Source organism: Myotis myotis, unplaced genomic scaffold, assembly GCF_014108235.1.
Source record: "Myotis myotis isolate mMyoMyo1 unplaced genomic scaffold, mMyoMyo1.p scaffold_m19_p_3, whole genome shotgun sequence".
NCBI lineage: Eukaryota > Metazoa > Chordata > Mammalia > Chiroptera > Vespertilionidae > Myotis > Myotis myotis.
In genome coordinates, this window is record NW_023416335.1 from 202,496,134 (window position 1) to 202,523,160 (window position 27,027).

The window sequence follows — 27,027 nt, forward strand, 5'->3', positions numbered from 1 at the left end:
TTGGGTTAGTCTGGAGAGGCATATAGAAGAGATGAGGCTGCTGTGGGTTTGAAAGAGAAGCTGGACAAGATTTTTCAAAAAAAAAAAAATTATTGGAGGGTAGTATGTGGGAGATAATAGAAAGAGTCCATACCAATGGAGTTTGTCTGAGAGTCATATATAAACAGTAAAAACAACAAAATTTCACTTAAACTTGTTTTAAGAAGCCTAAAATATAGCTAACAAAATTTTTGTGTGATAATCTTTATTAATAGATTCTGTACTCTGGAACTATAGGCACATATTACAAGAAATCACTTGTTACATTTCTCAGTCTTCTACAAATAGGAGGTAAACTTAGTATGGTTGGCTGAATCAAATAAGAATTTATTGTGCAATTACTTTGTGGCTATAGTGCACAAAGAGCATTGTGCTCTACCCTTCCAGAGATATTAAAATATGCATTCTGTAAACCTTTTGGGTAGAGTACTCAATTTTCTGAGACTTAATTTCCATTTTTATTTACTGTTGTATCTCCAGTACCTTTTGATACATGGTAGGCATTTAATATAGAGAGTGAGGGAAGGAAGGGAAATAAGTTGAGTGGACTAAATAAAATAATATACACATAAAGGGTCTGGCACAGTAAATTATTATTTGACTTTGTATCTATCCCCATTTGTTAGCATAATGCCTAATTTATAGAAGGCAGGCAATAAAGAGATAGAGATATACAGTGTCAGGTGGTGATAAATGCTGTGAGGAAAATTAAATTGGGGTGGTTAAAAAGAGAGGCTAAAGGCTAATTATGTAGATAGTCAAGAAATGTCTTCATATAACTGACATTAGAGACCTGAGCAAGTGAGGGAATAAGCCATGTAGGTTTCTAGAAAAAGAGTTTCTGGGCAGAGGGAGCAGCAAATGCCAAGACCATGAAGCAGGAAAGTGCTTGATGTGTTTAAGGAGTTCCATGGAGGTTTGTGTGGCTGTAGCAGTGTAAGCAAGTAATAGAAAACAAGTCAGGAAAGTAGCAGGAAGCTGGAAAATGTGAAGCCTAAAGGAGTTGTAAGAACTCTCTCTTATACTAAGAGTGAGGTGAGAAGCCAGGAGAACTAGAGGACTTTGAGAAGAGGAATGACATGTTCTGACTTTCAAAGAAGCATTCTGGCTGCTGTGTAGAGAATAAATCGTAGAAGGACCAGGGTAGAAGCAGGGACCACTTAGAAAGCTATTGCAATAGTCCAGATGAGAAGTAATGCTTGCATTTGGTAATACTAGAAAGGGAGTGAGAAGTGGTTGGATTGTAAATATATTTGAAGGTAGGGTTGAAATAATTTGCAGATGGATTTGATGTGGGTGTGAAAGAGAAGAGTTAGGATATTTACAAGGTTTTTATACCAGACAGAGGAATGGCTTACCGTTCACTGCAATAGAAAACTATAGAAGAAACAGCTTTGCTGGGAGCATCAAGAGTTCTGTTTAGGACATGCTCAATTTGAGAGGCCTATAAAAGTCTGGAGGCCAGGGAAGGAATCAAGATGGAGACGTAATTTAGGGAGCTACCAGGATATAGAGACCATCTATACTAATAAAAGGGTAATATGCTAATTAGACCGGATAGACCAGACGTCCTTCCGGACAAAGCCGCAGCGGCTGTGAGGGCCGAGGGCAGGTGGCAACCGCGGCAGCTGCAAGGGCCAAGGGCAGGCAGCCGCGGTGGCCAGCAGTGGCAGCAGCAGCAGCAGGGTGATGGGGGCAGTGCCTTCCCCTGATCTGTCCAGTCACCTCCCACAGAGGGAGGCCAGACTGCGGTGTGGGGAGTGGGCCTAAGCCATCAGTAGAACATCCCCTGAGGGCTCCCAGACTGTGAGAGGGGGCAGGCCAGTCTGAGGGACTCCCCACCCCCCAGTGCACAAATTTTTGTGCACCAGGCCTCTAGTATCCTATATAATAAAGAGGTAATATGCAAATTGACCACTACTCCAACACACAAGATGGCCTGCAGAGGAGGGCAGTTGGGGGGGGGGGGCGGGCCAGGCCAGCAGGGGAGGGCAGTTAGGGGCGACCGGGCTGACAGGGGAGGGCAGTTGTGAGCGATCAAGCCTGCAAGGGAGGGCAGTTGGGAGGGACAAGGCCTCTAGGGGAGGGCAGTTGGGGGCGGGGGGGACCAGGCCTGCAGGGGAGGACAGTTGGGGGGACCCAGACCAGCAAGGGAGGGCAATTGGGGGGGGGACCAGCCCTGCAGGGGAGGGCAGTTGGGGGGAACCAGGCCTGCAGGGGAGGGCAGTTGGGAGGGACAAGGCCTGCAGGGGAGGGCATTTAGGGGGGACCAGCCCTGCAGGGGAGGGCAGTTGGGGGAACCAGGCCTGCAGGGGAGGGAAGTTAGGGGCAATCGGGTTGGAGGGGAGCAGTTAGGTGTCGATCAGGCTGGCAAGGGAGTGGTTAGGGGGTGATCAGGCTGGCAGGCAGAAGTGGTTAGGGGCCATCAGGCAGGCAAGCAGGCAGGCAGGTGAGATGTCCGACTGCCTGTTTGTCGGACATCCCTCGAGGGGTCCCAGATTGGAGAGGGTGCAGGCTGGGCTGAGGGACACACTCCCCCCCGTGCACAGATTTTGTGCACCGGGCCTCTAGTCTATAATAAAAGCGTAATATGCTAATTAGACCGAAGTCCTTCCAGACGAAACCGGGGCTGCGAGGGAAGCTCAGGTCCCGGGTGCTGGAGGGAAGCCTGGGTCCCGGGTACTAGAGGGAAGCTGGTGCTGGCAGCCGGGGGAAAGAAGGCCTACTCTTGCATGAATTTCATGCATCAGGCCTCTAGTAATGCCATAAGACTGGATGAGATCATTAACAGCTCTAATTGGGAAAATAGTGAAGAAATGTTGCCCAAGAACTCAGTCTTTGAATTTTACAACACTCAGAAAACAGGAGAGAAGAGAATCAGTAGAAGAGACTGAGATAAAGCAACCAGTGAGATAAGAGGAGAACCAGAAGAGGAGGAGTCTGGGTAGGCGGATGGGTGACAGAATGAGCAGAACAGACAAACCAAGCAAGTTATGTAAGCCTTTCAAGGCTCAGTCTATAAAATAGGGTTGATGGTAAGGATTGATTATAGAGAATATATGTATATCATCAATTTCAGCAACTAGCATATAGGAAGTAATAATTAGTAATCTTTTTACTATAAAATAAAACAACTAAAAGCATAAGTACAGATTTTTTTTTTCTAGTGAACAGAAAATGCAAGAATTAAAAGAAAGGAAAAGTCTATATGAGTCAGGGTATTAAGGAAGCCTCATGGAAGAAAGAGAAACTTGACCCAGACTTTAAAATGGATTTTGATACAGGCAAGCAGAGTCGTCCCAGGCGCTGTGATGAGTAAAGCTCAGAAACAGATTTGAGTATATCAAGCTGGTACAGTGAAGAGATGTTTCTCTTCAAACAAAATTTCAGTATAGGCATGAGGTTTGTTATTATTGCTGCTTAGTTTTATTTTATTTGGAAACAAACCTGTTTATTTTTTAAATGCTTTTTTCACACTTACAAAACTGGGTTCAGTAGACAGTACAAGACTGACCAGTTTCATGGTGTCATCCTTTCTTGCTCTTGTACCCACGATTGATGATGATTTTTGCATTTGTGCCATTAGGTTTTACCACCACTGAGGGATGTGACAAATCGACCTGAAGTTGGCTCAACTGTGAGAAACAAGCTGGTGCGCCTCATGACACATGTTGACCTTGGAGTCAAACAAATTGCTGCTGAATTCCTTTTCGTCCTTTGCAAGGAGAGAGGTAGGTTAAATTCTCTTTGCCCTCTACTTTGTTATTTTTCTGAGGGAGTTTGCAAAATTGTTCTGATAGAACTGGCCATATCATTCCACTCTTTGCAAAGATTGCCTCTCTATCTGTTCTATTAGAGGCCTAAGGAGATATTAAATGTAATAATTTTAAAACATTTTCTGTATGCTTCTGAATTCATTGAGACATGCAGATACACTTCCAGACACACTCACATTTACACTCTGCCTTCTGTATCCTTAATCCAGACTTCTTAATCTTGATGAGCCAGGACCTGGATCCATTATGAAAAAATCTGCTTAACTAATTCAGGTGCTGCAATTTTGATAACCAGATAAAGGCCTGAGTTAGTTCCTCTTTTTAATTTCTTTTGGAATTGAAATTGTAGGCTTCTTCACTAAGTTCTTTAGTCAATAAATTGTTATAGAATATAAGCTACATAATAGACTAGGTCAGTGATTTTCAACCAATGTGCCGTGGCACATAAGAATTTTTAAAACATGCAATACCTGACTAATCAGGGGCACTGACTTCTTTTCCCTTAGATTGTCCAATAAAATAATTACAACAGCCAACACAACAATAGCCATCTGCTGTGAATGAATCTGTCATATCGGCAAAAAATATATTTTTTGGTGTGCCATAGAATTTTAGTAATTATGTATGCCATGAGATGAAAAAGGTTGAAAATTGCTGTAGTAGGTGGAAGTACCTAAGTGTATAAGGTACAACCTTTACCCTTGGAACAGGGTAAGACAGAAGTAGAGAGAAAGCCTATATAATAAAAGCCTAATATGCTAAGTGTCTGACCGTTCATTCGACTGTTCGACCAGTCACTATGATGTGCACTGACCACCAGGGTGTAGAAGCTCTGACCGGTAGGTTAGCTTGCTGCTGGGGTCTGGCCAATCGGGACTGGGCCAGACGGGCCAGACAGGACACACCCTGGAGACCTCCCGTGGTCCCTCCCTGGCTGGCCAACCTCCCACGGTACCTCCCCAGCCGGCTGCCTCAATCAGAACTGGGTGAGATGGCCCCAATTGGCCCCAATCAGGACTGGGTGAGATGGGCCAGACACAGCCCTGGATGAATCCAGCATCGGGCCTCTAGTTTTAAAATCTATATATACTGTGTGTGTGTTTGTATATGTATATACAAACACACACACACACATATATATCCATGTTCAAAGGCTGTTAAATCGCATTGTTTACCCATTTCTTCAGAAAAAAATCACTTCTACTGTTGTGGTAAACAACCTGCTTCCCTATTTATAATGGTCTAGCCCTCTAGCAACTTCAGTGCGAAATTATAGCTAATTTGCCTACAAACTTCAGGTGGTCATAATAATCTGGCCATTCAGTATATATATAAAAGGCTAATGCAAAGTGTCCCCTCTGGAATTTAACCAGGAGACCGGGAGTTCGATCACTTGGTGTGACATGCGCTGACCACCAGGGGCGGCACGGAACATGGTGGGTGGCCAGTGGTAGCGGTGGGGTGCTGAGGGAGTGAGGGAAGGAGGAGGCAGGTAGGCAGGAATCTGATTCACCCTGATCATTGGTCAGGCCTAGGGACCCTACCCATGCACGAATTTTGTGCACTGGGCCTCTAGTAACTACATAAAATAACTACACTGGAATGTAATAAATACTATTTTATAAGTATATATATAAAGCAATTGTTTTTTGAAATACATCTGAAAGGTGTTTTCTAAAATTGTATGGGTTGTTTGCTCTGCAAAAGGCAAGTTCTCCAAATAAGGTACTTCGACTATTCTGATATTCTTACTTGTTTCTTCATCTCCTGGTTTATAAATGTACTAGTAAAAAAGTCCCATCTAAGCAGATTTTATTTTCCACTCTTTTATAGTACCCCAGTTTTTTGAGATAGATAATTTGGAGATAGAAAACTTTACTCCTCTCAAAATCTTAAGTCAGTTGAATTCTGTTTATTCTTTATCCCAGCTTTATCAAGGTACAATTAACAGATAAAATTGTATGTATTTGAAGTACACAGCACAATGATTTGATATACATGTACATTGTGAAATGACTACTACAGTCAGGTTAATATACCTACTACCTCACATAGTTACCGAGTGTGTGTGTGTGTGTGGTAAGAACCTTAAGATTTACTCTCTTAGCACATTTCAAGTGTACAATAACTGTTAATTATGGTCACCATACTGTACATTAGATCCCCAGAACATACTCATGCTATAACTGGAGGCTTATGCTCTTTGACCAGCATTTCCCCATTTCCCATAACCTCTACCCAACCCCCTGGTAACCACCATTATATTCTGGCTCTATGAGTTGTTTGTTTGTGTGTATGTTTTGTTTTTGTTTTTTAAATATGTTTGCTCATTATTTATTTTTTATTGATTTTAGAGAGGGAGGTATGTGGAGAGACAGACAGACAGACAGACATAGATCAGTTGCCTCCCGCATGTTCCCCCACCTGGACTGAACCCGAAACCTAGGTATGTGCTCTGGCTGGGAAGCGAACCCAAGACCTTGCAGTGCACGGGATGACTCTCCAACCAACTGAGCCACACTAGCCAGTGCTGTTTGTTTTTTAAGATTTCACATATAAGTAAGATCGTACAGGATGTGGCTTATTCACTTCACATAAAGTTCTCTAGGTTTATCCATGTTATCACAAATAGCAGGATTCCCTCATTTGTCAAGGCTAAATAATATTACATTTTATAAACATACTAGAGGCCCGGTGCACAAAAATTTGTGTACTGGGGGCGGGGGGGGGCGGTCCCTTGCCGGGAGCCGGTCCATCCTTGCTATTTCAAAGGACCTGGCATATATGGCATACTGTTCTTAATATGTTTTCTCACCTTCTTGGCACTATGTGTTTTAACCAAGGTCTCTGAAAAAGGTTGTTTCCCCAGGTAGGGATTTTCCCTTGAAGTTAGGGAGGGAATAAAACCTCTTAACTAAGTGCCAGGTGGGTAATTAATCACTTTAACTACGAACAATCATGCTTAAGCTACATAATCTTTACTCCCTGGAATGGAGATAAGAAACGCCCTAACCTTTGAAATAGAGATTGATAGGATTGGAATCAACTGGTATAAATACAGATGTAAGAAGACAGAACACACAGAACTAGAGACAGAAGAACTTCGCTGGAGAGAACATGGCAAAAGATCCTGGACTGAACCTGACTACAGAAATGGGCAAGAGAACCTGACTAGAACCTGGTGACTGAACCTGGCTGGAGAACCTAGCAAGAGAACATGGACACAGAACCTGGCTGGAGATCTAAAGCAGAACCTCTCTGGAGATCCAGACCAGAACTTGGCTGGAGATCCTGGCTAGAGATCCTGGCTAGGCTGCTGATCAACTGAACGCTGCCTCCATGTCATTCCTTCTTTGCTGACTCTGTCCACACCTTTGGGGACCCCTGGACCCGCTGGGGTTGGACCCCAGCAGTCCCTCAGCCCGGCCTGTGCCCTCTTGCAGTATGGGACCCCTCAGGAGATAACAACCTGCTGGCTTAGGCCTGCTCCCGGGTGGCAGAGGGCAGGCCCAATCCCTAGGTGCAGCCCCTGGTCGGGCTCAGAGCAGGGCCGATTGGGGAGTTGGGGCGCCGGCCCCTGTCATGCACAGAGCAGGGCGGATCAGGAGGTTGCGATGCCACCCTCAGTCATGCTCAGGGTAGGGCCGATGGGGGATTGGGGCACCGCCCCCTGTCACACTCAAGGCAGGGTCGATGGGGAGGTTGCGGCGCCACCCCCTGTCACGCACAGAGCAGGGCCAATCAGGGGGTTGGGGCGCTGACCCCTGTCACTCCCAGAGCAGGGCCCATCAGGGGGGTTGGAGCTCTGTCCCCTGTCACGCACAGAGCAGGGCAGTCAGGGGGTTGGGGCGCCTTCCCCTGTCAGGAACAGAGCAGGGCCGATAGGGAGGTTGTGGCCCCACCTCCTGTCACACACACAGCTGCAGGGCGATCAGGGGGTTTGGGCGCTGCCCCCTGTCACGCTGATTCCGGTGCTGGGAGGCCTCGCGGCTCCGCTGATCCCGGTGCTGGGAGGCATATTACCCTTTTACTATATAGGATAGAGGCCTGGTGCACAGGTGGGGGCCGGCTGGTTTGCCCTAAAGGGTGTCCTGGATCAGGGTGGGGTCCCCACTGGGGTGCCTGGCCAGCCTGGGTGAGGGGATGATGGCTGTTTGCAGCTGGTCACACACCCTTCAGGGTGGGGGTCCCCACTGGGGTGCCTGGCCAGTCTGGGTGAGGGGCTGAGGGCTGTTTCCAGGCTGGTGGGTGACTGAAGCTCCCAACCGCTCCTTTTTTTCTTTTTTCTTTTTTTATTCTGGGCCAGCTTTAGCTCTGAGGCTTGGCTCCAGCTCTTAGGCCTCCACTGCTGAAAGCAGGTATCTGGTTTGTTTGAGTTCTATAATCGAAACACTGTTTCAACTCCAGCTCTGAGATCCCGGCTGGCTGAAAGCAGGTTTCCGGGGTTTTGTTTAGCTTCTATATTTGTAACAATGTTTCAAACTGCAAGCTCAGAGGCAGGCGGGGAACATTGGAGTCCTCCATTACTGAAGCAAGCAAGCCTCATGTTCGCTTCAAGCTGCCTGGCTTCTGGCTGCCATCTTGGCTGGCAGTTAATTTGCATATCGCCCTGATTAGCCAATGGGAAGGGTAGCAGAGGTATGGCTAATTACCATGTTTCTCTTTTATTAGATAGGATACGTATATATTTACCACATCTCCTTTATCCATTCATCTATCGATGGACACTTAACTCATTTCCATATCTTGGTTATCTATACATATAAAACCCTAATATGCAAATAGACCAAACGGCAGAACAACCGGTTGCTATGACGTACACTGACCACCAGGGGCCACTCACGGAACTTGGCAGGCGTCGGCCATGGTGGGATGGTGGAGCAGGTGAGCAGGGGCGCCAGACCAAAGCGGGGCGCCGGTCGCTGTCATCAGGGCAAGCCTCTGGTGGTTACTGAAAATTCTTTGCTCCTGCGCGCCATTGCACATGCTGCCAGCGCCAGCCCTGCTCGCACCCGCTGACGGCCCCTAGCACTGGCCCCAATCGCTTGGCACCATCAGCAGGTGCGAGCAGTGGCTGCCAGCCCCAATCGTCCCTCAGGGCTTCTCCATCTCCCCTTGCTCCTAAGGGATGATCAGGGCAGCAGCCCCCACTCGCACCTGCTGACAGCCCCAGCCCCACTTGCACCCGCTGCTGGCGCTGGCCCCAGTTGCTCCGCGCCATCAGTGGGTGTGAATGGGGCCAGTGCCATCAGCACGTGGGAGTGGCTGCAGTGGGAGCAGCAGTGGCTGGGCGGGGGCATGGAGAATGGGCTGAGACCTGCCCCTGTGCCCACTGCAGCCTAGCAGCCCACAGTTCCTTTCAAGGTGCACGAATTCGTGCACTGGGCCCCTAGTTGTATATAATGCTGCAACAAACATGGAAATGCAGATATCTTTTGGGAATACTGATTTCATTCCTTTGGAAATATACCCAGTACTTGGATTGTTAGATCACATAGTAGTTCTATTTTTAATTTTTTGAGAAACCTTCATACTATCTTCCATAGTGGTTGCACCAGCTTACATTTACACCAACCAGTGTAGAAGGAATCCCTTTTCACCACATCCTTGCAACACTTACCATCTCTAGTTTTTTTTTGATAAAAGCCATCCTAACAGGTGTGAGGTGATCTCTCATTGTGGTTTTGATATGTATTTCCCTAATAATTAGGGATGTTGTGCACCTTTTCATGTGCTGCTGTTTTCCTTGGGACAATGCTTATTCAGGTCCTTTGCCCACTCATAACTAAACTACAGTTAACCTTTGAACAACATGGAGGTTTAGGGGTGCCGACCCCACACACAGTTGAAAACCCACATGTAACTTTGACTCCCCAAAAACTTAACTACTAATAACTTACTGTTGACAGGAACATAAACAGTCAATTAACATATACTTTGTAAAGTAAGCTAAAGGAAAAAAAGTTAAGAAAGTAATAAGGAAGAGAAAATATATTTATAGTACTATACATAATTATTGAAAAAAAGCTACATACAAACAGACCCACACACACAGTTCAAATCTGTATTGTTCAATGGTCAACTGTATTCGTTTTTTTTACTACTGAGTTGTATCCATTGAATTCTTAAACTTCATTTCTGACTGATTGATCCAACCACTTCAGTTCCTATTAAGATGGTATATTAGCAACATAATCTGATCAATGTCATAACAATGACAATAGCAGCTGTGTTGAGGTATCTTGTGCCAAATGTCCTATGCCATAATCCCATCATTCTCATAAGACCCCTCTAAGATAAATATCATTATTATTTTAATGTCGTAAAAGAGGCACCCTTGCATTTGAGAGCCTTTCAGTAACTTATTGAAGGTTACATAGTTGCTTAGGGCTAAAGCCCAAATTTGAGTATTATCATTCCATATTTCCTCTCATAATAATTATCTTAAGCTATTATCATAGACTAGTTATTTAATATCTGCTCTTTTAAACAATTCAATTCTTTCATGACTTTGAAAAAAATTAATATAGCATTTTGGAATTAAGTGACAGGTGTAGTGCCTTGCACATAATCTGCAGATACTGGCTGAATTGAATAAATTTTTCTGAAATCAGAAATTTGTTTTTTTAAAGTATAATTATATACACACACACGTATCTATTTATTTAAAAAGGTGTATCAAAATATACACCAAAATATTATCCATTGTTATCTCTGAGTAGTAGGATGACTATTAACTTGCTTTTGAGTTCTCTGCTTTGTAATTTTTTTTCTACAATAAGCATGCATTTCTTGTGTTACTTCTAAAAAAGTTATTAAATGAGGGAAAATAAAGTTTATTTCTTCTATAATTACATATCTAAGTACAGAAATTACACATACAAATATAGTCACCTTACGAATGACTTAGTGAATGTCATAGTGAATAATAGTATATGCATTTATAAAGGAGTTTGTTAATTGTTTTTCATTTGAAATGTTTCACTTCATTCCCCCTTGGACCCAACATTTGTGTTTCATAGTCCTAACTTTGGGCCTCAAACCAACCCATATTAGCAAAATTGTATCTTTTTCATTTGACCTCTAACAATCTATATATTTTCCTCTGCTTCTCCTTCCAATTTATTTTTAAGTTTAGTAGATTTATTCTTCTGGAATAAAAATTTATTTAGCAAATATTTTTGAGCTAGACCTTGAGAATACAGAGGTATGTATACAAGATAAATAAGGTCTCTGCCCTCATTTGTATTATTTACTTTCTTATCAAGGGTTATAACACAAATGCCTACAAGTGCCAGGCTGGTAATAAAAGTAAGTCAAATGGAGTGGACGTAAGATGATAAATGAAAACTGACACTTAGCTCATTGTTGGGGAGATAGTAGGTTGGGACTGAGGACCAGGGGGTGAGCAGGGGGCAACTAGAAAGAGGGCATTGCTACTGTTTGGCTCCCACTGATTATTACCATGGAGGAACACGTAGGTCAGTATTACCAAATCTTATAGATTTTCCAAGAGAGGCCAGGACTCTGAATTTTTACATAAAATCTCCCAGTTTTTAAATTCTGTCAACTAATTCCAATTTTAAAATCTGGGGCAAAAAACATTCATCTTATAAAAGTCATCAGATCTTGGAATTTGGGTTGTGTTTGGAGACAGACTGTATCGAAATGAAATAAATGTTAAGTAATTTATCACAGTGGCTGACCTCCCTCTCAAGGATATTCAAAGCTGCTTGAAAGTGAAGGTACTGTGATCCAGGCTCAAAAGTCAGACCACTAAGTAGAGACAACAGGCAGCTGTCAAACTGGGTTAGGAACACAGAGACTGGATTAAGAAAGAAAACTGAAATAGGGTGAAATACAAAGGGCAACATTTTATGGAAGACTTGGCACAGAAAGAACTATCCAAGTATCTTCAGTACCCATCTGTGCCAGCTAAACTGAATCTCCAGCTAACACGTGCTCATGCTACTCACTTGTTTTGTGGAGCCCTGACAAAACTAAACTCTTATTGCCTGCTCTGCAAATTATATACTTTCTGAAGGGGCCTAAAGTTAGACCTAACGTGGTTTAATAAAAGAAAATATTTTTAAAAGCTCCCTGCCTTGGTGAGGTTTCCCCCCTTTTAACATATTCATTACTTCCCAGTATGTGCTAGGCATTGTGGCAGGGGCTGAATTGCAGAGATAAATAAGGCTTGAGATCCCTCACCTTTATAAACTTACTTTTGTCTCCTTTCTCTCTCAGAGGAATAGGTGTCTCTTTATCTCAGAGCCAAGCAGTTCTCTTTTCCTATTGATCTTTTTTCTTCCTGTCTTCTCAGAAGGCTTGCTCCATCCATTCTTATCCTCTATTCTTTTGTTTGTTTTTAACTCTCCCTGTATTTCCCTCAACCTATATGCATCTTCACGTCTCAGCATCTTGAAACATTCACCTGCTTTTCTTTTCAGTGCCTTACTACCCACTCAGGCTTCGCCTTGCTGCCGTCAGGCTGTCCCCTGCCGTTCCTCCCCAGAGTCCATTGCAAATGCTCCGTCAGGTCACAGGTTCACTAACAAATTACACAGCAGGTACTTTTTGGTTCTTATCTTGGCTGCATCTCTCATTAACAGCTGACACCATTGACCACTCTGTTTCTGTGCTACCACACACCTGGATTTCTCTCTTCTTTTCAGTCTCATTTGCTAACTCCTATCTTTGTCCACATTTTATTGCCACTATTCTTTAGAGTTCTCTTCTGGCCCCTGAAGTGATCACTCCTTTGACTTCTGCTTCAGCCTATTTGCTGGGCATTCCCAAATCTAAGTACCACTTAATAAACTATTAAAATAGTCATCTCTGTCTGGTCAGGTTTTCTTCTATTTGTCTTCCACATGGCTAACAGAGGGGTTGTTCTAAAAATGCAAGTATAATTATATCACTCATTCTTGTAAAAGTTTTAAAGACTTCTTGTCACCTGCATGGTAAAATCCAAAATTTCCCTCCATGCCTGTCTTCGTAGTGTATTCTTAATTGTACCAAGTTCTTCATTCTTTCCTGATTATACTGCACCATTTCTTGGCATATCTGCATGACTTAGCAGGTGCTGTTCGTTTTGCATAGAATGCCTTTCCCTGTCTTTGTTAGCATAGTGAGCTTTGTTTATCCTTGAAGTGTGTTAAGCATTATCTCCGTAAAGACATTTCTGATCATTCAAGGCAGATTTAATCATTCTCTGCCTTGTATAATTTTTACTTTTCTCTGTTTTTAATACTTTCCGCATTTGCTATGTTGTAACTTTTTTATGTGTTGAACTTTCATTCTGGACATTAGTTTCTTCAGGTCAAAGATTATGTCTTCTTCATCTTTGGATTCCTAGTATTAACAAGGTACCTTACAGATAATGGGTGCCCCAGAGTTTAACAAAAGAACAAACATTTGTGCTCTCTCTGAATTTACTGTGGTTGACAAAAGTAGGTTTATAGTTGTGAATACACAAAACAGTTTATTCTTGTATTAAACTGTTATTTTCCATATGAATAACTATAAGCTACTTTGGCACCCCCTGTACCTTGTCCTGTGGATTCTACATTAAAAGGAATACTTTCAATACACTATGGTAAGCACCAGAAGAGAGGAGTGTGTCAGGTTCTGTGACCTCCTGGGAGAGAGAATGGTTGGGTGGTGTGGAGAAAGTCAAAGAAAGTCTTCACAGGAGAGGACAGAGAACGGGGGTACTGCCTTGGTATACACAGAAAAGAAAACTAGTCCAAGGTGCAGTGATTGGCAGTGTGTACAGTAATAAGAGATGAACTTGAGAAAGAAAGCAAAGGCCAGAAGATGAAGAACCTGTTTGGCCCTGTTGTAGAACTTGAGCTTCAGCTTTTAGGGGAGAAATTAGAAGTTTCATCCAGGAAGGCAGTACTGTCACACTTTTGCTTTACGAAGGTATAGCAGGTATTGGATGGAGGGGTGTGAGGCTAGTCATAGGGAGAGTAGTTAGAGGAAGCTAGTATATCAGCAGTTCTCAACCTGTGGGTCACGACCCCTTTGGCAGTCGAACGACCCTTTCACAGGGGTCGCCTAAGACCATCCTGCATATCAGATATTTACATTACGATTCATAACAGTAGCAACATGACAGTTATGAAGTAGCAACGAAAATAATTTTATGGTTGGGTCCCAACATGAGGAACTGTACTTAAAGGGCCAGAAGGTTGAGAACCACTGTATAGGTAGGATTTCTAGAAGTATTTGGAAGGAAAGGATTATGTGTAACAGAGAAGGGGGAAGGGCCTCTGGGTAGACTGTGGCTCTGCCATTCTTTTTCCTTGGTAAAAGGGCTAACCCTCATTTTCATTTTCATGGTAGAGTGTGATAAAACTCGTGTTTGCGGAAGCAGTGATACCGTGACTGCCAGTGTGTCGCTCTGACTTTGCAGTGTGCTGCTGTTTGCTTTCCTCTGTTTATAGTGCCCTCTGGCATCTTGGTAACATAATGGTGAGATATTTCTTGCAACTTTCTGACTGAGTGCTATTTGTTTCATTTTTGCAGCAGTTTCACCTAACTGTATGGATGGTTACCATGACAAAGAACACATATACTTGTGTTTCTTTTTCTTTTAAGGACCACAGAATATCTTTTCTTTGCCTTTAGCAGCTCACCGTACCATTCAAGTTCAGTCCATTTTCCTTTTTACTGTTTTCCCAATATCAAATAGGATGTTATACAATGTATTTGAAAGTAGACGAAAAAGTAGCTAGAAACACCCCACCAAATATAGTTGACCCTTCAGCAGGGTGGGGGTTAGGAGCGCCAACCATTGGTGCAGTTGAAAATCAGTGTATTACTTAAACCCTTCGCATATGCAAATTCCTGACCAAGGACTGAAAATATATAACATCAGTCAGAACTTCACAAGGAAAATGCTTCTTACTATGAGAATTATGTAGTCCATTTGTCTTCCCAACCCAACCCCCATTTTAAGTATTTTATGCTATTAACAAAAGTTCATTTTATTTTAAAACTATTGGCTATAGCCTCATCTGCTTTGAGGCTATTAAGACAAGGTGGGTCTTAAATTGTCTCTGTAACTGAAGCTGTCAGAGAGTTGGCACATGTTTGTTCCAGTGAATGAGAAGTAAGTGTTATTTTCATGAAAGTGCTAGGAAATTTTTCTATTAACTGGCTTCTAGGAAGACAATCTGCATAAGAAAGCAGGTTATTTAGTGCGCTGTTTACTTCTTTTTCATCTATTTTGGACTTGGATAAACTCTGAATTCTTAAACTGTTTTCATCTTTAGCTATTGTAGGTGGTTACATTTTGTGTCTTTTTATTGTTATTTTGTTTTGGGGTATATTCATTTAGACCATTTATTCATATCTCACTTTAGACTTCCACAATTTCAGTGAATATTTCTTTTCTGGACCACTAAACATCCTTACTTGTTAAAAACAATAATAATAATAAACCCTATAAAAAACTCATTCAGTGAGAGAGTATGCCATGTGGGTTCAGATCTTTGATCCTTTGACCTCAGAGACTGTGTCATTAAGGTCATGTCTGACTCCATGAATATTAAGAATACCTGTATACACTGGATATTCACTTTTCCTAATAACCCATTAAGAATTCTTTGATTTCTCTAAACCACTTCATCTTGCAGAAGCTCTGAATGCAAGAGAGAGCAGATCAGATGTATTCCGAGGGCTTTCAAATTACACCACCATGATCTCTCATTAAATTGTAATATGATTTTATTGAGTACCCACTGAGAATTATTACCAAAGAAACCATAGTTACCAATAGGTTTTTAAGGTAGCAAATGGTCGAAACTTAGAGTGTAAACTGTATTTAATCTACATATATATATATATATATATATATATATTTTTTTTTTTTAAATATGGAACGCTTCACAAATTTGCGTGTCATCCTTGTGCAGGGGCCATGCTAATCTTCTCTGTATCGTTCCAATTTTAGTATATGTGCTGCCGAAGCAAGCACTACTTATATTATTAATACATGTTTCTTTTTGCATAAATTTCACCAGTTTGCTATATTCTTTGAAAGCAAGACTTCCTTTTATTTTTACTGTCAAGGGAGCAACCCTGTAGTTCAAGTATTTGAAAATTTAATGGCCAACTCTCTCCTGGTTGGTCTATTTATTTTATTCACACCTTTCATAATTTCATACTCTTATCACAGTTATCCTCTGTCCTTACCCACCTATTTCCCTATCCATTGCCTCTTTCTAGTTCCCAGAATTATTTTAATTGCTCTCCTCTGAATCTTTTATTTTTTAATATATTTTTATTGATTTCAGAGAGGAAGGGAGAGGGACAGAGAGACAGAAATATCAATGATGAGAGAGAATCATTGATTGGTTGCCTCTTGCACGCCCCTTCCCCCCGCCCCCCCCCCCCCCCCCCCCCAAGGAATCAAATCCACAACACAGGCATGTGCCATTGACCAGAATCAAACCCGGGACCCTTCAGTCCGCAGGCCAACGCTCTATCCACTGAGCCAAACCAGCCAGGGCTCTCCTCTGAATCTTCTCCAGCTTTATTTTATCTTTTTGAGGTAAGTGATATGAATTCCAGTGTATTTCAGAAGTAGATTTTACTGAGGCCTTACACATGGATAGGATAGTGTTATTTTGCTTCCTACTGTTGCCTTTAGTTGCCATTTTATTGAAAGCCTTAAGTAAGTTTTGCTGATTTTTATCTTTTGATTAAATATTTTAGTGTTCACCTTCAAATTGTCTGAAGAAAAGAAAGTACTTCTATATAAAGCTGCTAGTGATTGCTCAGTATCTTCCTTAAAGCTGCTTAGAAACCATACACACAAAGGAAAACTCCTACAGTTCAAGGTTTTCCTGAAAAAGTGTTACATGTCTGCTTCTCTTAGAGATAATCACCTTACATTGGTGACAAGCAATGTATTTATTACTTAGAGGGGATCTGTGCCAAATGCTTCGTTGGGGCTTGTTTATTTGGGTTGACTACCAGTAAGATTAAGTCAGAAAATGATCAGTGATCATTTTACCTATATGACTAGGAAAATACTTTGTGCCAGACACTTTTTTAAGCACTTTGCATGTGTTGACCTGTGCGATAGATATTATTCCAATTCTCCAGATTAGAAAATGTGGGTACAGAGCTGCAAAATAACATCTCAGGGTCAACCAGCTAGTACGTGTTCATTATTGAAATCCAGCAAGTCTAACTCCCGAGCCTCCCTACTCAGTGGATTCTGTGTGTTTTCATATATTTTACTAGTGGCCTAGTACACGAATTCATGCACATTGAAAGGAAATTAATTAGAAGAAATATTTTAATATTGCTATTCGCTCTTTCTCTATAATAGAAATGTCAACCAAATTCACGATCTACAGTGACAGAAACACACACCTGCAGTTGGTGCCAGTGAGAGCTTTATATGCATTGTGCATGTGCGAATCAACTTAGCCTTTTATGTATATACTTGAGGCCCAGTGCACAAAATTCATGCACTCAGGGGGAGGGTGGACCCTCAGCCCGGCCTGCTCCCTCACGCAGTCCAGGAGCCCTCGGGGGATGTCCAACTGATGGCTTAGGAGCAGGCCTAAGCCATCAGTCATACATCCTTAGAGTTGCTGCGGAGGTGAGAGAAGCTCCTGCCACTGCCACTGCGCTTGCCAGCCGTGAACCTGGCTTCTGGCTGAGTGTAGCTCCCCCTGTGGGAGCGCACTGACCACCAGGGAGCAGCTCCAGCGCTGAGCGTCTGCCCCCTGGTGGTCAGTGCACATCATAGCAACCGGTCTTTCCACTGTCGGGCCGAAACTGGCTCTCCGACATTCCCCGAGGGGTCCCAGATTGCAAGAGGGCACAGGCCAGGCCGAGGGACCGCACCGGTGCATGATCTGGGCTGGGGAGGGATGCAGGAGGGCTCCAGGGCATGTCTGGCCCATCTCTCTCAGTCCCAATTGGCCGGACCCCAGCAGCAAGCTAACCTACTGGTCGGAGTATTTAACCCCTGGTGGTCAGTGCATGTCATAGCAACCGGTCAACTGGCTGCCCCCTGGTGGTCAGCACATCATAGCGAGTGGTTGAGCCGCCTTAGCATATCATTAGCATATTACGCTTTGATTGGTTGAATGGATGACCGGGCACTTAGCATATTGGACTTTTATTATATAGGATAGGATAAACTTGCTTAATTAGACCTGCTTTCTGATTAAGCTAAACTTTTTCCAGCCCAGTGAAGCACCCCAACTTCTTTCAGGTAATTGTCAGCAACACAGCAATAAATATCAACACAAAGCAGATTATTATTGTAGATCATGCAGGGGTAACAAAGGGTAAAATATTTAAATGCAGCAGTGTTTGACTATATTCTGCACAGTGAGAAACCTGAAGTCATTTTCAAGGTCCACCATTTCTTCTTTCAGTCGGGTCAAGTTTCTAAATGTTCTAAGTCTCCATTTTATGGCTAATGAAAAGAGAATAGGATTCCCCCAAGTCTCCTATCTACCTATTCCAAGACTTCTGTGAGGATCAAATGAGATGAGGCATGCGAAAATGCTTCACAGACATTTGGTTAAATTGTGAAATGTTTGCACCTGGTTATAAAGCAAGTTATGTTCCTGGGCTGAAGAAACTGCAGAGAGGCTAGTCCTCACTAGGGAGAGGAAGCCGGGTGTTGCTACCTGACGTCATTACCCGGCACCCACAGCGACCGTTTCTGGGCTGGACTGGCCTGTGGGCCCCATTTTGTGCCATGGGGTCTTGGCAGTGTTGGCTACGATTTGGTGGGGTGTCATTCCTAAGTGATGGCAGGGCCTGTGTCTCACTTGGGGGAAGCTGAGTGTTGGTTTGTCGGTTCCAGGTCCGTGGTGCTGGCCAGTGTGCATCATGGCAGCTCCTGCATTGAGCGTCTGCTCCCTGGTGGTCAGTGTGCATCATACCAACCGGTCGGACACTCAGACACTTAGCATATTAACCTTTTATAAATATAGATTGCTGACTTTTTTTAAAAAAAGCAGTAACTTAGCCCGTTCTATTTGCTAATATCCTTAAGTTTTCTTATTTTCTTTCCCTCCAGTTCCTACAAAGGGTGTAAGAAAAATTTTACATGATGTGCGATATTGGTAAAATGCCAGTAACTCGTTTCTAATCATCATTTCTCTAAAACTGGATAAAGAAATAAGATTTGTGAACAAAAACTTAAAACAGTACCCTTACCAATCAACGCCCTGGTGGTCAGAGAGTTCCCAATTCCGCAACGAAGTATATTCAAATCAGCTGTTTGAATTTCAGAAACCTTAAAAAAGATTGGTCCTCAGAGCACATAGTGTAACCACTACCAACCACACTTTGAAAAATTCTCCATTTTAAGCTTTACCATCGTAGCCTTTATCTCCAATGTCCCTGTGTTAGTGAGTAGTCAGTGATGCTAGTGCATGCCCAAGGATTCCTGTCTAAAAACCTGTTCTGTTTTTGCAGTGGATAGCCTGCTGAAATACACTGGCTATGGGAATGCTGCAGGACTGTTGGCTGCCAGGGGCCTCTTGACTGGAGGAAGAGGAGATAATTGGTACTCAGAGGACGAGGACACAGACACTGAAGAATACAAAAATGCAAAACCAAAGTATAGTATCAAGTTTCTTTTCACCTAATTCTGTGCCTTTGAGTGGGTTATTTGCCTTTTACTTCCTTTGTCTCTCATTTTCCAAGTGTTTTTTTTTTTCTTTTGTGGGTTTGGAAACTTTCCATGTAATAGTGTTTTCAGAGGCCATTCCATTGCTCATGCCTTAGAGCCGTGGTCGCCACCCTTTTGGACCTCACTGACCACCAGTGGTCCACAGACCACCGGTTGGTGACCGCTGCCTTAGAGAGTGTCTTCAAGTGATTGAGGAAGGATAATAATTGCAAGGAATGTTCTGCTGCATGATTATTTTCAACATGCTCATTACCCTGTCCCAAGAAGTAAGAGGGTGCTTTTACATATCTACAGTCATATATTTTAAAAGTATTGTTGCTTCCTTTTTGCTTCTTTTCCATATGTTAAGATTTTAGAAGGTGTAACCAAGACTAAGTATTTAGGTTGGTTATTTGATACTTCATTCTTTCTCAGAAAGCTAAATGTAGGTTCCATACATTCTGATCTTCCCTCTTGCATAAAAGCCCTTATGAGTCAATAAAGCAACAAGGCACATTACTAGCAAAAGTAAAGAACTTTGGCTCCATAGTAAATTTTACTCAAACATTGAGGGAATTACCTCTGAGCAGATGCATTAGTGCTCTGAACAGGCAAACAGAGACTCCTCAAGTCCTCCCTGAGTCAGTGCTTATAAATCAGAGACTAATTCTTCTGTCCCAAACAAACCACCTCTACTTCCTTCCCTTCCCATTCTTTTCATCTTCCTCTCAACCCCCATCCCAGGTAGGTTTCTTAGTTTCCACTCACTAAGAAACTAAGGTTTCTAGGAGTTGTTTGAGCTCAGTTTCCTGGTTTTTATTACTGAATGTTAAAAGGGTAACTGCCTTTTGGCATCATTGATGTTGACATGCTATGTTTTCTACCGATAGTCTTCTAGAGTGTGATGTGGGTCATGTTGTATTTGGTCAAAGATAGAAAATCATTATCTGCAAAATCAGCACCCACCCCCACTTTTTCAGTACAGATTATATCCTGTTGACATGAAAGTAATGGGTTGTGAGAAGGTAAAAGATCATGCCCTAATTAGGAATTTTATTGCCCATATTCTCAGCAAATTGGTCTGAGCAGGTAGCATTACTTTTAGCACCCCCAGTGCTGTCAGCCTCAGCAGGATCTTATAGAGTATATCCCCGCCCCCACCAAAAAAAGGCTTTGTGGGGAAATGCTAGCAGTAAGTTCTTAAGACTGCCACCATTTAGATGTTATAAATTGGGTATCTCTATCAAGTATTTGAAGAAAAGATAGAGAAATCAATACTTTAATCTTTCCCTAATTATGTATAATTTAATTATGAGTCTTGCTCACTCTTGTTTTTTCCATTCCATAAATTGTATTTCCATAACAGTTTAATGTTTTATACCTCTCCATTTGAAACATTAAAACTTACCAATGGAGAAGTCTCATATTAAAGGAAGATAGAAATTACATTAGACATTCTTTGTGCCCCAGAGATGTGGACACAATCAACTTAGACAACTCTTAAGTACTTGTGGGTGGTCAGTATTGTTGCAGCTCAATGTGTATTGTTGCTTTTGTTTGGTAGATGATTTCTGTAGTGGTAATGGCCATTTATCTAGACAGCACCAGAATGCTACTGTAACAAGAAAGAGCTCAGAGAAAATACAAGAACACTGGGTATCTTCCAATGGTTTGGGAAATAGACATGCTAGATTTCAGAAGAGCACTGTTTGTTTAAATCAAAGACCATGAGGTTTGATATTGTTATTGTCTTAGCTTTTGGTCATAGAAGATTCTGTACTAGTACTTGGGCCTTACCTCCCTAATCTCTAGCCTTTGAACCTGGCCTATGTTGTTAATAGGAATGGTATGTTATGGTCAGAATAGCCACCACTGTGAAATTTTGTGTTTACTCATTACAAGTATAAATAGGGGTTTCCCATCCGTTTTTGTTTTTTTTCTTATATCTTCCCTACTTTTAGGTGAAACAGGGTAGTGGAATGTTTAATTTGTTTAAATAGTTACCTAGATGGTCCTTGTGAAAGTAGTGGTAAATAAAGTACTTTCTAAGCGAGACAGTCCTTTGTGCTGTAGGCAGTGATCCACAGAGCCTGAAGAACTTTGTCCCTAAAAATTGTTACGAAAACTTGTATCAATCTAGTGGAACTTCTAAAATCTGAAAGGATTGCTTACTCCCCTACCCTCTGATTATCCTTCACTAGTCAGTGTTCCCAGGATCAGAGTCTAGGTTTCTTAGGATACATTTATTCACAAGAGTTGTTAGTATTGGCAAAAGCAGAGAAATTACTCCTCATCCAGTTGGCCCTTGTCCCATTGTAAAAAAAAAAATGTAAGTGGGTTCTGATTAATGCACTAAGGTAACCTATAATCCTTTAGTGGAATCTGAAACCAAGAATTGTATGAAGCTTACATTCAGGCTGTGGGAGACAGTTAATATCACAACAGTCCTTTTTGTGTCAAAATAAATGTATGTAATGGACTGGAAATGGCTTTCTGTAATTAGCACACTTAGACAGGATATACTCATTGAATCAAGTTACATGTCACACAGGTTTTTGGTGTATGTTTAGCCATGTTTGTTAAAAGATGTCATATAAACTTTGGTATTGTATCAAAGAGAAACCAAATCTCTAAATTCGAATTTTATACCTGTTTCTTTTATGCCTCTGAGCATGGAGGCTCCTAAACTGTTTATGTAATATAACTGACTGATATGGTGTATACATAATTGCAAACATCATTTGAAAGATGTGTATCTAATGACATTTGGCTCATTGTAGACCAGTGACTTTCAGGGTGGGTGTCTAGGAGCCTGGGGGCCCAAAGAGGTACCTTTAAAGAACTTCTGTACAGAGGGGCAGAAGGAGGGGAAGACCAGAGTGGGCAGAACTTTAAGATACCTCCTTACACCCTTAATACCCCCACTAGTTCAGATCACATTCAGAAGCTTAAAATCATTGTACTAAACTGCTTGGGTATTGCCTTCTTGACTATATTTCTCTCAGCAGTAGCTCTGTTAGCATCTGTATTGACAGCAGTCACCAACTGGTGGTCCGCGGACCATTGGTGGTCCGTAAGGTCCAAAAGGTTGGTGACCGCTGCTCTAGAAGGTCAGAATTGAGAATAAAATCATTGCTGCTTCTGCATTACACTGGGTTCTGTAAGTTTACCAGCCTTTGTGATATTTGCAACCCCACTAGTTTTGTACTTTCATAACTGAATTCTCTATTTTTTATTTTATTTTTGTGTTATAATTTGGGGAAATGGCCAGCAAGAGGTCAGTTGCATTAGATAACTACAGTGTTGTTCCACATTTCATTTCCTATAGATTTACAACCATAGTTTCTATATCCTTTATAATAAAGGAATCAGTCTTAATCCAAAACACTCAACATAGGAAACACTTAGAAAGCACTATAATTTAAAAAGACATTTTGGAGTTCTTTTTAATTGCCTAGATGCAATATAGTATCTATTTATATATATACATATATGTATTCAGTATGTTTATTTGTATGGTTGCTACACGATAGATACTTAGTAAATATTTGGTAAACAGTGAAAGTGTGACAACACACACCCTAGTTCTTTGCACTGCTAATGGACTGCAAAAACTTGGATTAAGATGTTTCATAATTTACCATCTTGTTTATTGTAGAATCACTGTTCTACTTTTATGGTAATTCCCAAACTACTTGAGACATTTTCAGCCATTAACTGATCTCTCTATCTGAAATTATCTATAGGAAATTGCTCAAAATACGTAATTGTTGCATGGCTTCTTTAGTTAATGAAGATTGCACAGGCCACTCTTGGGTGATGATGTAACTGAATAGAGTAAGCTTACTACATCATCCAAGGCCTTCTGGCTTATTTCTTAGCAAGTGGCTCACTTATGCTAATAATAATAGCTAGTATTTATTGAGTGTCTAATATGTGCAGGTACTGTTCTAAGAACTTTCCGATATCATCTCATTTAACCTTCATATTAACCCTTCGGGATAGAGTTCTCCCCAGTTTACAGAAGAGGACACTAAAGCTCAGTGATGTCAAGTACTTGTGTAGAGCACATAGTTCATGAGTGATCAGGTGGCCTGACTCCAGAGCTTATGGGGTTTTTTGGGGGGCAGGGCAAGGGAGGGTTTGAGGTAGGCAAAGCAAGTTTTATTGTGCTCTTCACTGTGCCTTCTTATTTGAGGGGTAAAATATACATGATATAAAATTCACCATTTTAGGAACCATAATAGGTGAAATCATATACAATATTTAGCCTTTTTTGACTGGCTAATTTCACTTAGAATAATGTCTTTAAGATTCATCTATATTGTAGCATGTGTCAAAATTTCCATCCTTCTTAAGGCTGAATGACATTCCATTGTATGTACCACATTTTATTTAACCATTCTTCTGTCAGTGAAGACTTGAATTGTGTCCACCTTTTGGCTATTGTGAATAATGCTGCTGTGAAATGGGTGTACACATATCTGTTAAAGTCCCAGCTTTCACTTTATATATATCCTAGAGGCCCAGCACACGATTAAAATCGCGCGAGGAGGTGCCCCGCCTCCTACTGTGCGAGGAGGCACCCTGCAGTGGGCCGGGACCTGCACCTGACTCGTGCAGCACTGGCCAACACGGGAGTCAGGCCGGAGGGTGCCGCGGGAGGCTGGGCCAGCGCCTGGGGGGCCAGGACCCACGCCTCACTCGCAGCATCACCCAGCCCCCCTGCCTGTGTTCACTCCGGTGCCGCCCTGTCTCTGTCTCCATCTCTGCTCTGGGCCTCACCTACGGTCGCAACCTCCTCCTGTCCAGTCGTGACCCGTTACAGCGTCCCGGCCTAATTTGCATATTACCTCTTTATATATCTATAATAATAAAAGTGTAATATGCTAATCAGACAGCCAAATGACCTTCCGGACATCTTTCTGGACAAAATCGTGGTGGTGGGGGCCGAGGCAGAGGCGGTTAGGGTCTATCAGGCAGGCAAGCAAGCAGCTAGGGGCAATCAGGCAGGCAGGCAGAGTGGTTAGGGGCGATCCCGCAGGCAGGTGAGCAGTTAGGGACAACAGGCAGGCAGGCAGAGTGGTTAGGGGCAATCAGGCAGGCAGGCAAGTGATTAGGGGTGATCAAGCAGGTAGAGTGGTTAGGGGCGATCAGGCAGGCAGGCAGGCAGGCAGGGGAGTGGTTAGGAGCCAGCGGTCCAGATTGCGAGAGGGTGGAGGCCCATCTGAGGGATCTGCCCCCCTACCCGCTCCCGTGCACAAATTTCATGCACCGGACTTCTAGTATAGATATAATTGATCAGCTGCCTCCTGTACGCCCCTTACTAGGGATCAAGTCCACAACCTGGACTTGTGTCCTTGACCGGAATCGAACCCAGGACTCTTCAGTCTGCAGGCTGACGCTCTATTTGCTGAGCCAAACCAGCGAGGATCCAGCTTTCACTTCTTTTGGATATATACCCAGAAGCAGAATTGCTGGATCAATGTCTATGTAGTTCTATGTTTAAATTTTTGAGGAACCGCTATATCATTGACATATCTTACTGTCTCACCTTTTCCAAGTCTTTACTCAGATATCATCTTAGTGAAGCCCATTCTGTACACTTAATAAAAACTGCAGCGCACACACCGTCACCCCTCCACGTCACACTTCCTTATATTGCTCGTTTTCATAGCACTTCTAACATACCATACAGTTTACTTATGATGTCGGTTTTCCCCATTGGAAGGTAAGCTCCAGGAGAGAAGAGGCTTTTTTTGTGCCTGTTTTTGTCCATTGAGATGTCCCCAGAATAGCCTGGCACACAGTAGGCACTCAGGGGATTTTTGTTGAATAAATTTTTTGAGTCAGTCAGCCTCTCTCGGCATTGGGATACCAAATGATTGAGGTGGCTGCCCTCATCAAGGCCAACTTGCAGTTGTGGAGTGGGAGCCGGGGAATGGAACTCAAGAACATCAGGATATGGTAAAGTTCCACTCTGCTCTTTGTTGTTTTGTGGGGACAAATATTCTGGGGAGTTTTTCCTGGGAAAACATTTGTAGCTTCATTGGCAGATAATGTCTCCTTTCCGACCCCTCCTGTCCCCTCCCTTTTTAGTCTGGGTTCACCAATGCCTTTTCCTAAAACCCTGATTCTTCCTAGAGGTTGCAAATTGTAAGCCCATAGGTTAGATTTCAGCCCACAGGTAGGTTCTGCTTGACTTCCCCATGTTGCATTGGTAATTTGGGTTTTGTGTTTTCCGTTATTTTTTAACTTTACATAGTACTGCTTAAAATTATTACTTGCAAGAATTTAGTATTCAGATATTTCATGTGAAAATTTGGATTTTCAGCTCCTTTTTAAAAAGGGGAACTTTCTAATAACATTCTTGCATTGCAATGGAGTTGGTGCAGCATAAGTTCCCTTGGTTTGACAGCGTATCCTTTCTGTTCATCTTATCTGCCTGGCTCTGTTAGGGATTGAGCTTTATAGCCCATTCTTCAGCCAGAATGCTTTCAGTAAAATTTAATCCACACTTTTTAGAGACCGAAGTTAACTTTCATGTAGCTCAGGGAATTTTTAATGGGTCTTTTTTGCTAAGTGACCTAGTGCTATTGATGACCAAATGTAACAACAATTTAAAGAAAAAGCAAAAGTCTTGAAATATATTTCAACTTTTATGCATATGTTTATTTCCTCATACTTTTTAGTATGTCTTACTAATTTCATCTCCAGGCCCATATAGCTGTGGTCAGTTCATATAAGGGCCTAATATAATAAAAAATTCTCAATGAAATACCACAGATAAGAATTTAGATACTTCTTGTCATCTAATTGGAAGACAAACAATCATAGGATTAGAGTGCTGGGAAGAGGAAGGAAGAAAGCAGAAAAGTGGGGGGGATCATAGTAAATATAAAATTACCCAATAAAATATCCACCAAAATTGGTGTAAAGTATCTTAAGACTCAGCGTCTTGGAACAAAATAAAACGAACCCCAGAATTTCAGTTTTCAGATCCTGAAACTGAAAGCTAAGTCTCATACTCTACTGTTTAAGGTTATAAAGGTGGCAAGTGTTTACTCAACTGAAAATAACCTATTTTATGGAAACTGACATCATTGTTGTGGTGACTATTATTTGTTTTCTATTCTTCTCTGGGTAAGGAAACTACATGCCACTAGTGTGAAGTGGGGAGCAAGAGAGGAGACGTGTCCCAGTCTGCCTCCTGCCCCCAGCACACTGCCCTGTTTCCCTTAAGAGGTGGCATAGCTCCTGTTGTTTTCTGTGGTATTGTTTACATTGTTCTGAGTACGGGGCGGCGTGGGGTGTTTTTGTGAAGGAAAAAATGAAACCTGAGTCCCTGGAGTGACTTTGGGGGGATTGGAATGTTTTACTCCATGGGTAAAGGATGGTAAGTTCCTACTCCATAAAAATTAATTTCTAGCTACTACTTTTGTGTTCAGTGAGCAAAGGATTTTGTGACTTTAGTACCTAATTTCAGAGCAAGCCATTAAATCATTTCAGCAGCAGAGAACTTGAGGTCAGCTTACGGAAAACAGACATCAT

General features: G+C 42.3%; 1 protein-coding gene and 1 non-coding gene across 12 annotated transcripts in view; one reads left to right on the forward strand and one right to left on the reverse strand.

Annotated features, from left to right (window-relative positions):
- RIC8B (RIC8 guanine nucleotide exchange factor B) overlaps window positions 1–27,027 on the forward strand; it is a 109,589-nt gene that overhangs the window by 64,768 nt on the left and 17,794 nt on the right. For 10 of the 11 annotated variants that reach the window (XR_004965866.1, XR_004965869.1, XR_004965870.1 and 7 more), the window contains exons 7-8: window positions 3,626–3,770; window positions 19,281–19,425. Coding sequence is in view for 6 of the 11 variants with exons in the window: in XM_036298005.1 (XP_036153898.1) it covers window positions 3,626–3,770; window positions 19,281–19,425 (290 nt within the window). In the remaining 5 variants the exon portion in view is untranslated. Of the gene's footprint in view, window positions 1–3,625; window positions 3,771–4,024; window positions 4,573–19,280; window positions 19,426–27,027 lie in introns of those variants that run through there. The other variant, XM_036298011.1, reaches the window with a different exon arrangement.
- On the reverse strand, window positions 15,695–15,801 carry LOC118652185. Its single transcript, XR_004966455.1, has one exon. It is a non-coding gene; the product is annotated as a U6 spliceosomal RNA (small nuclear RNA).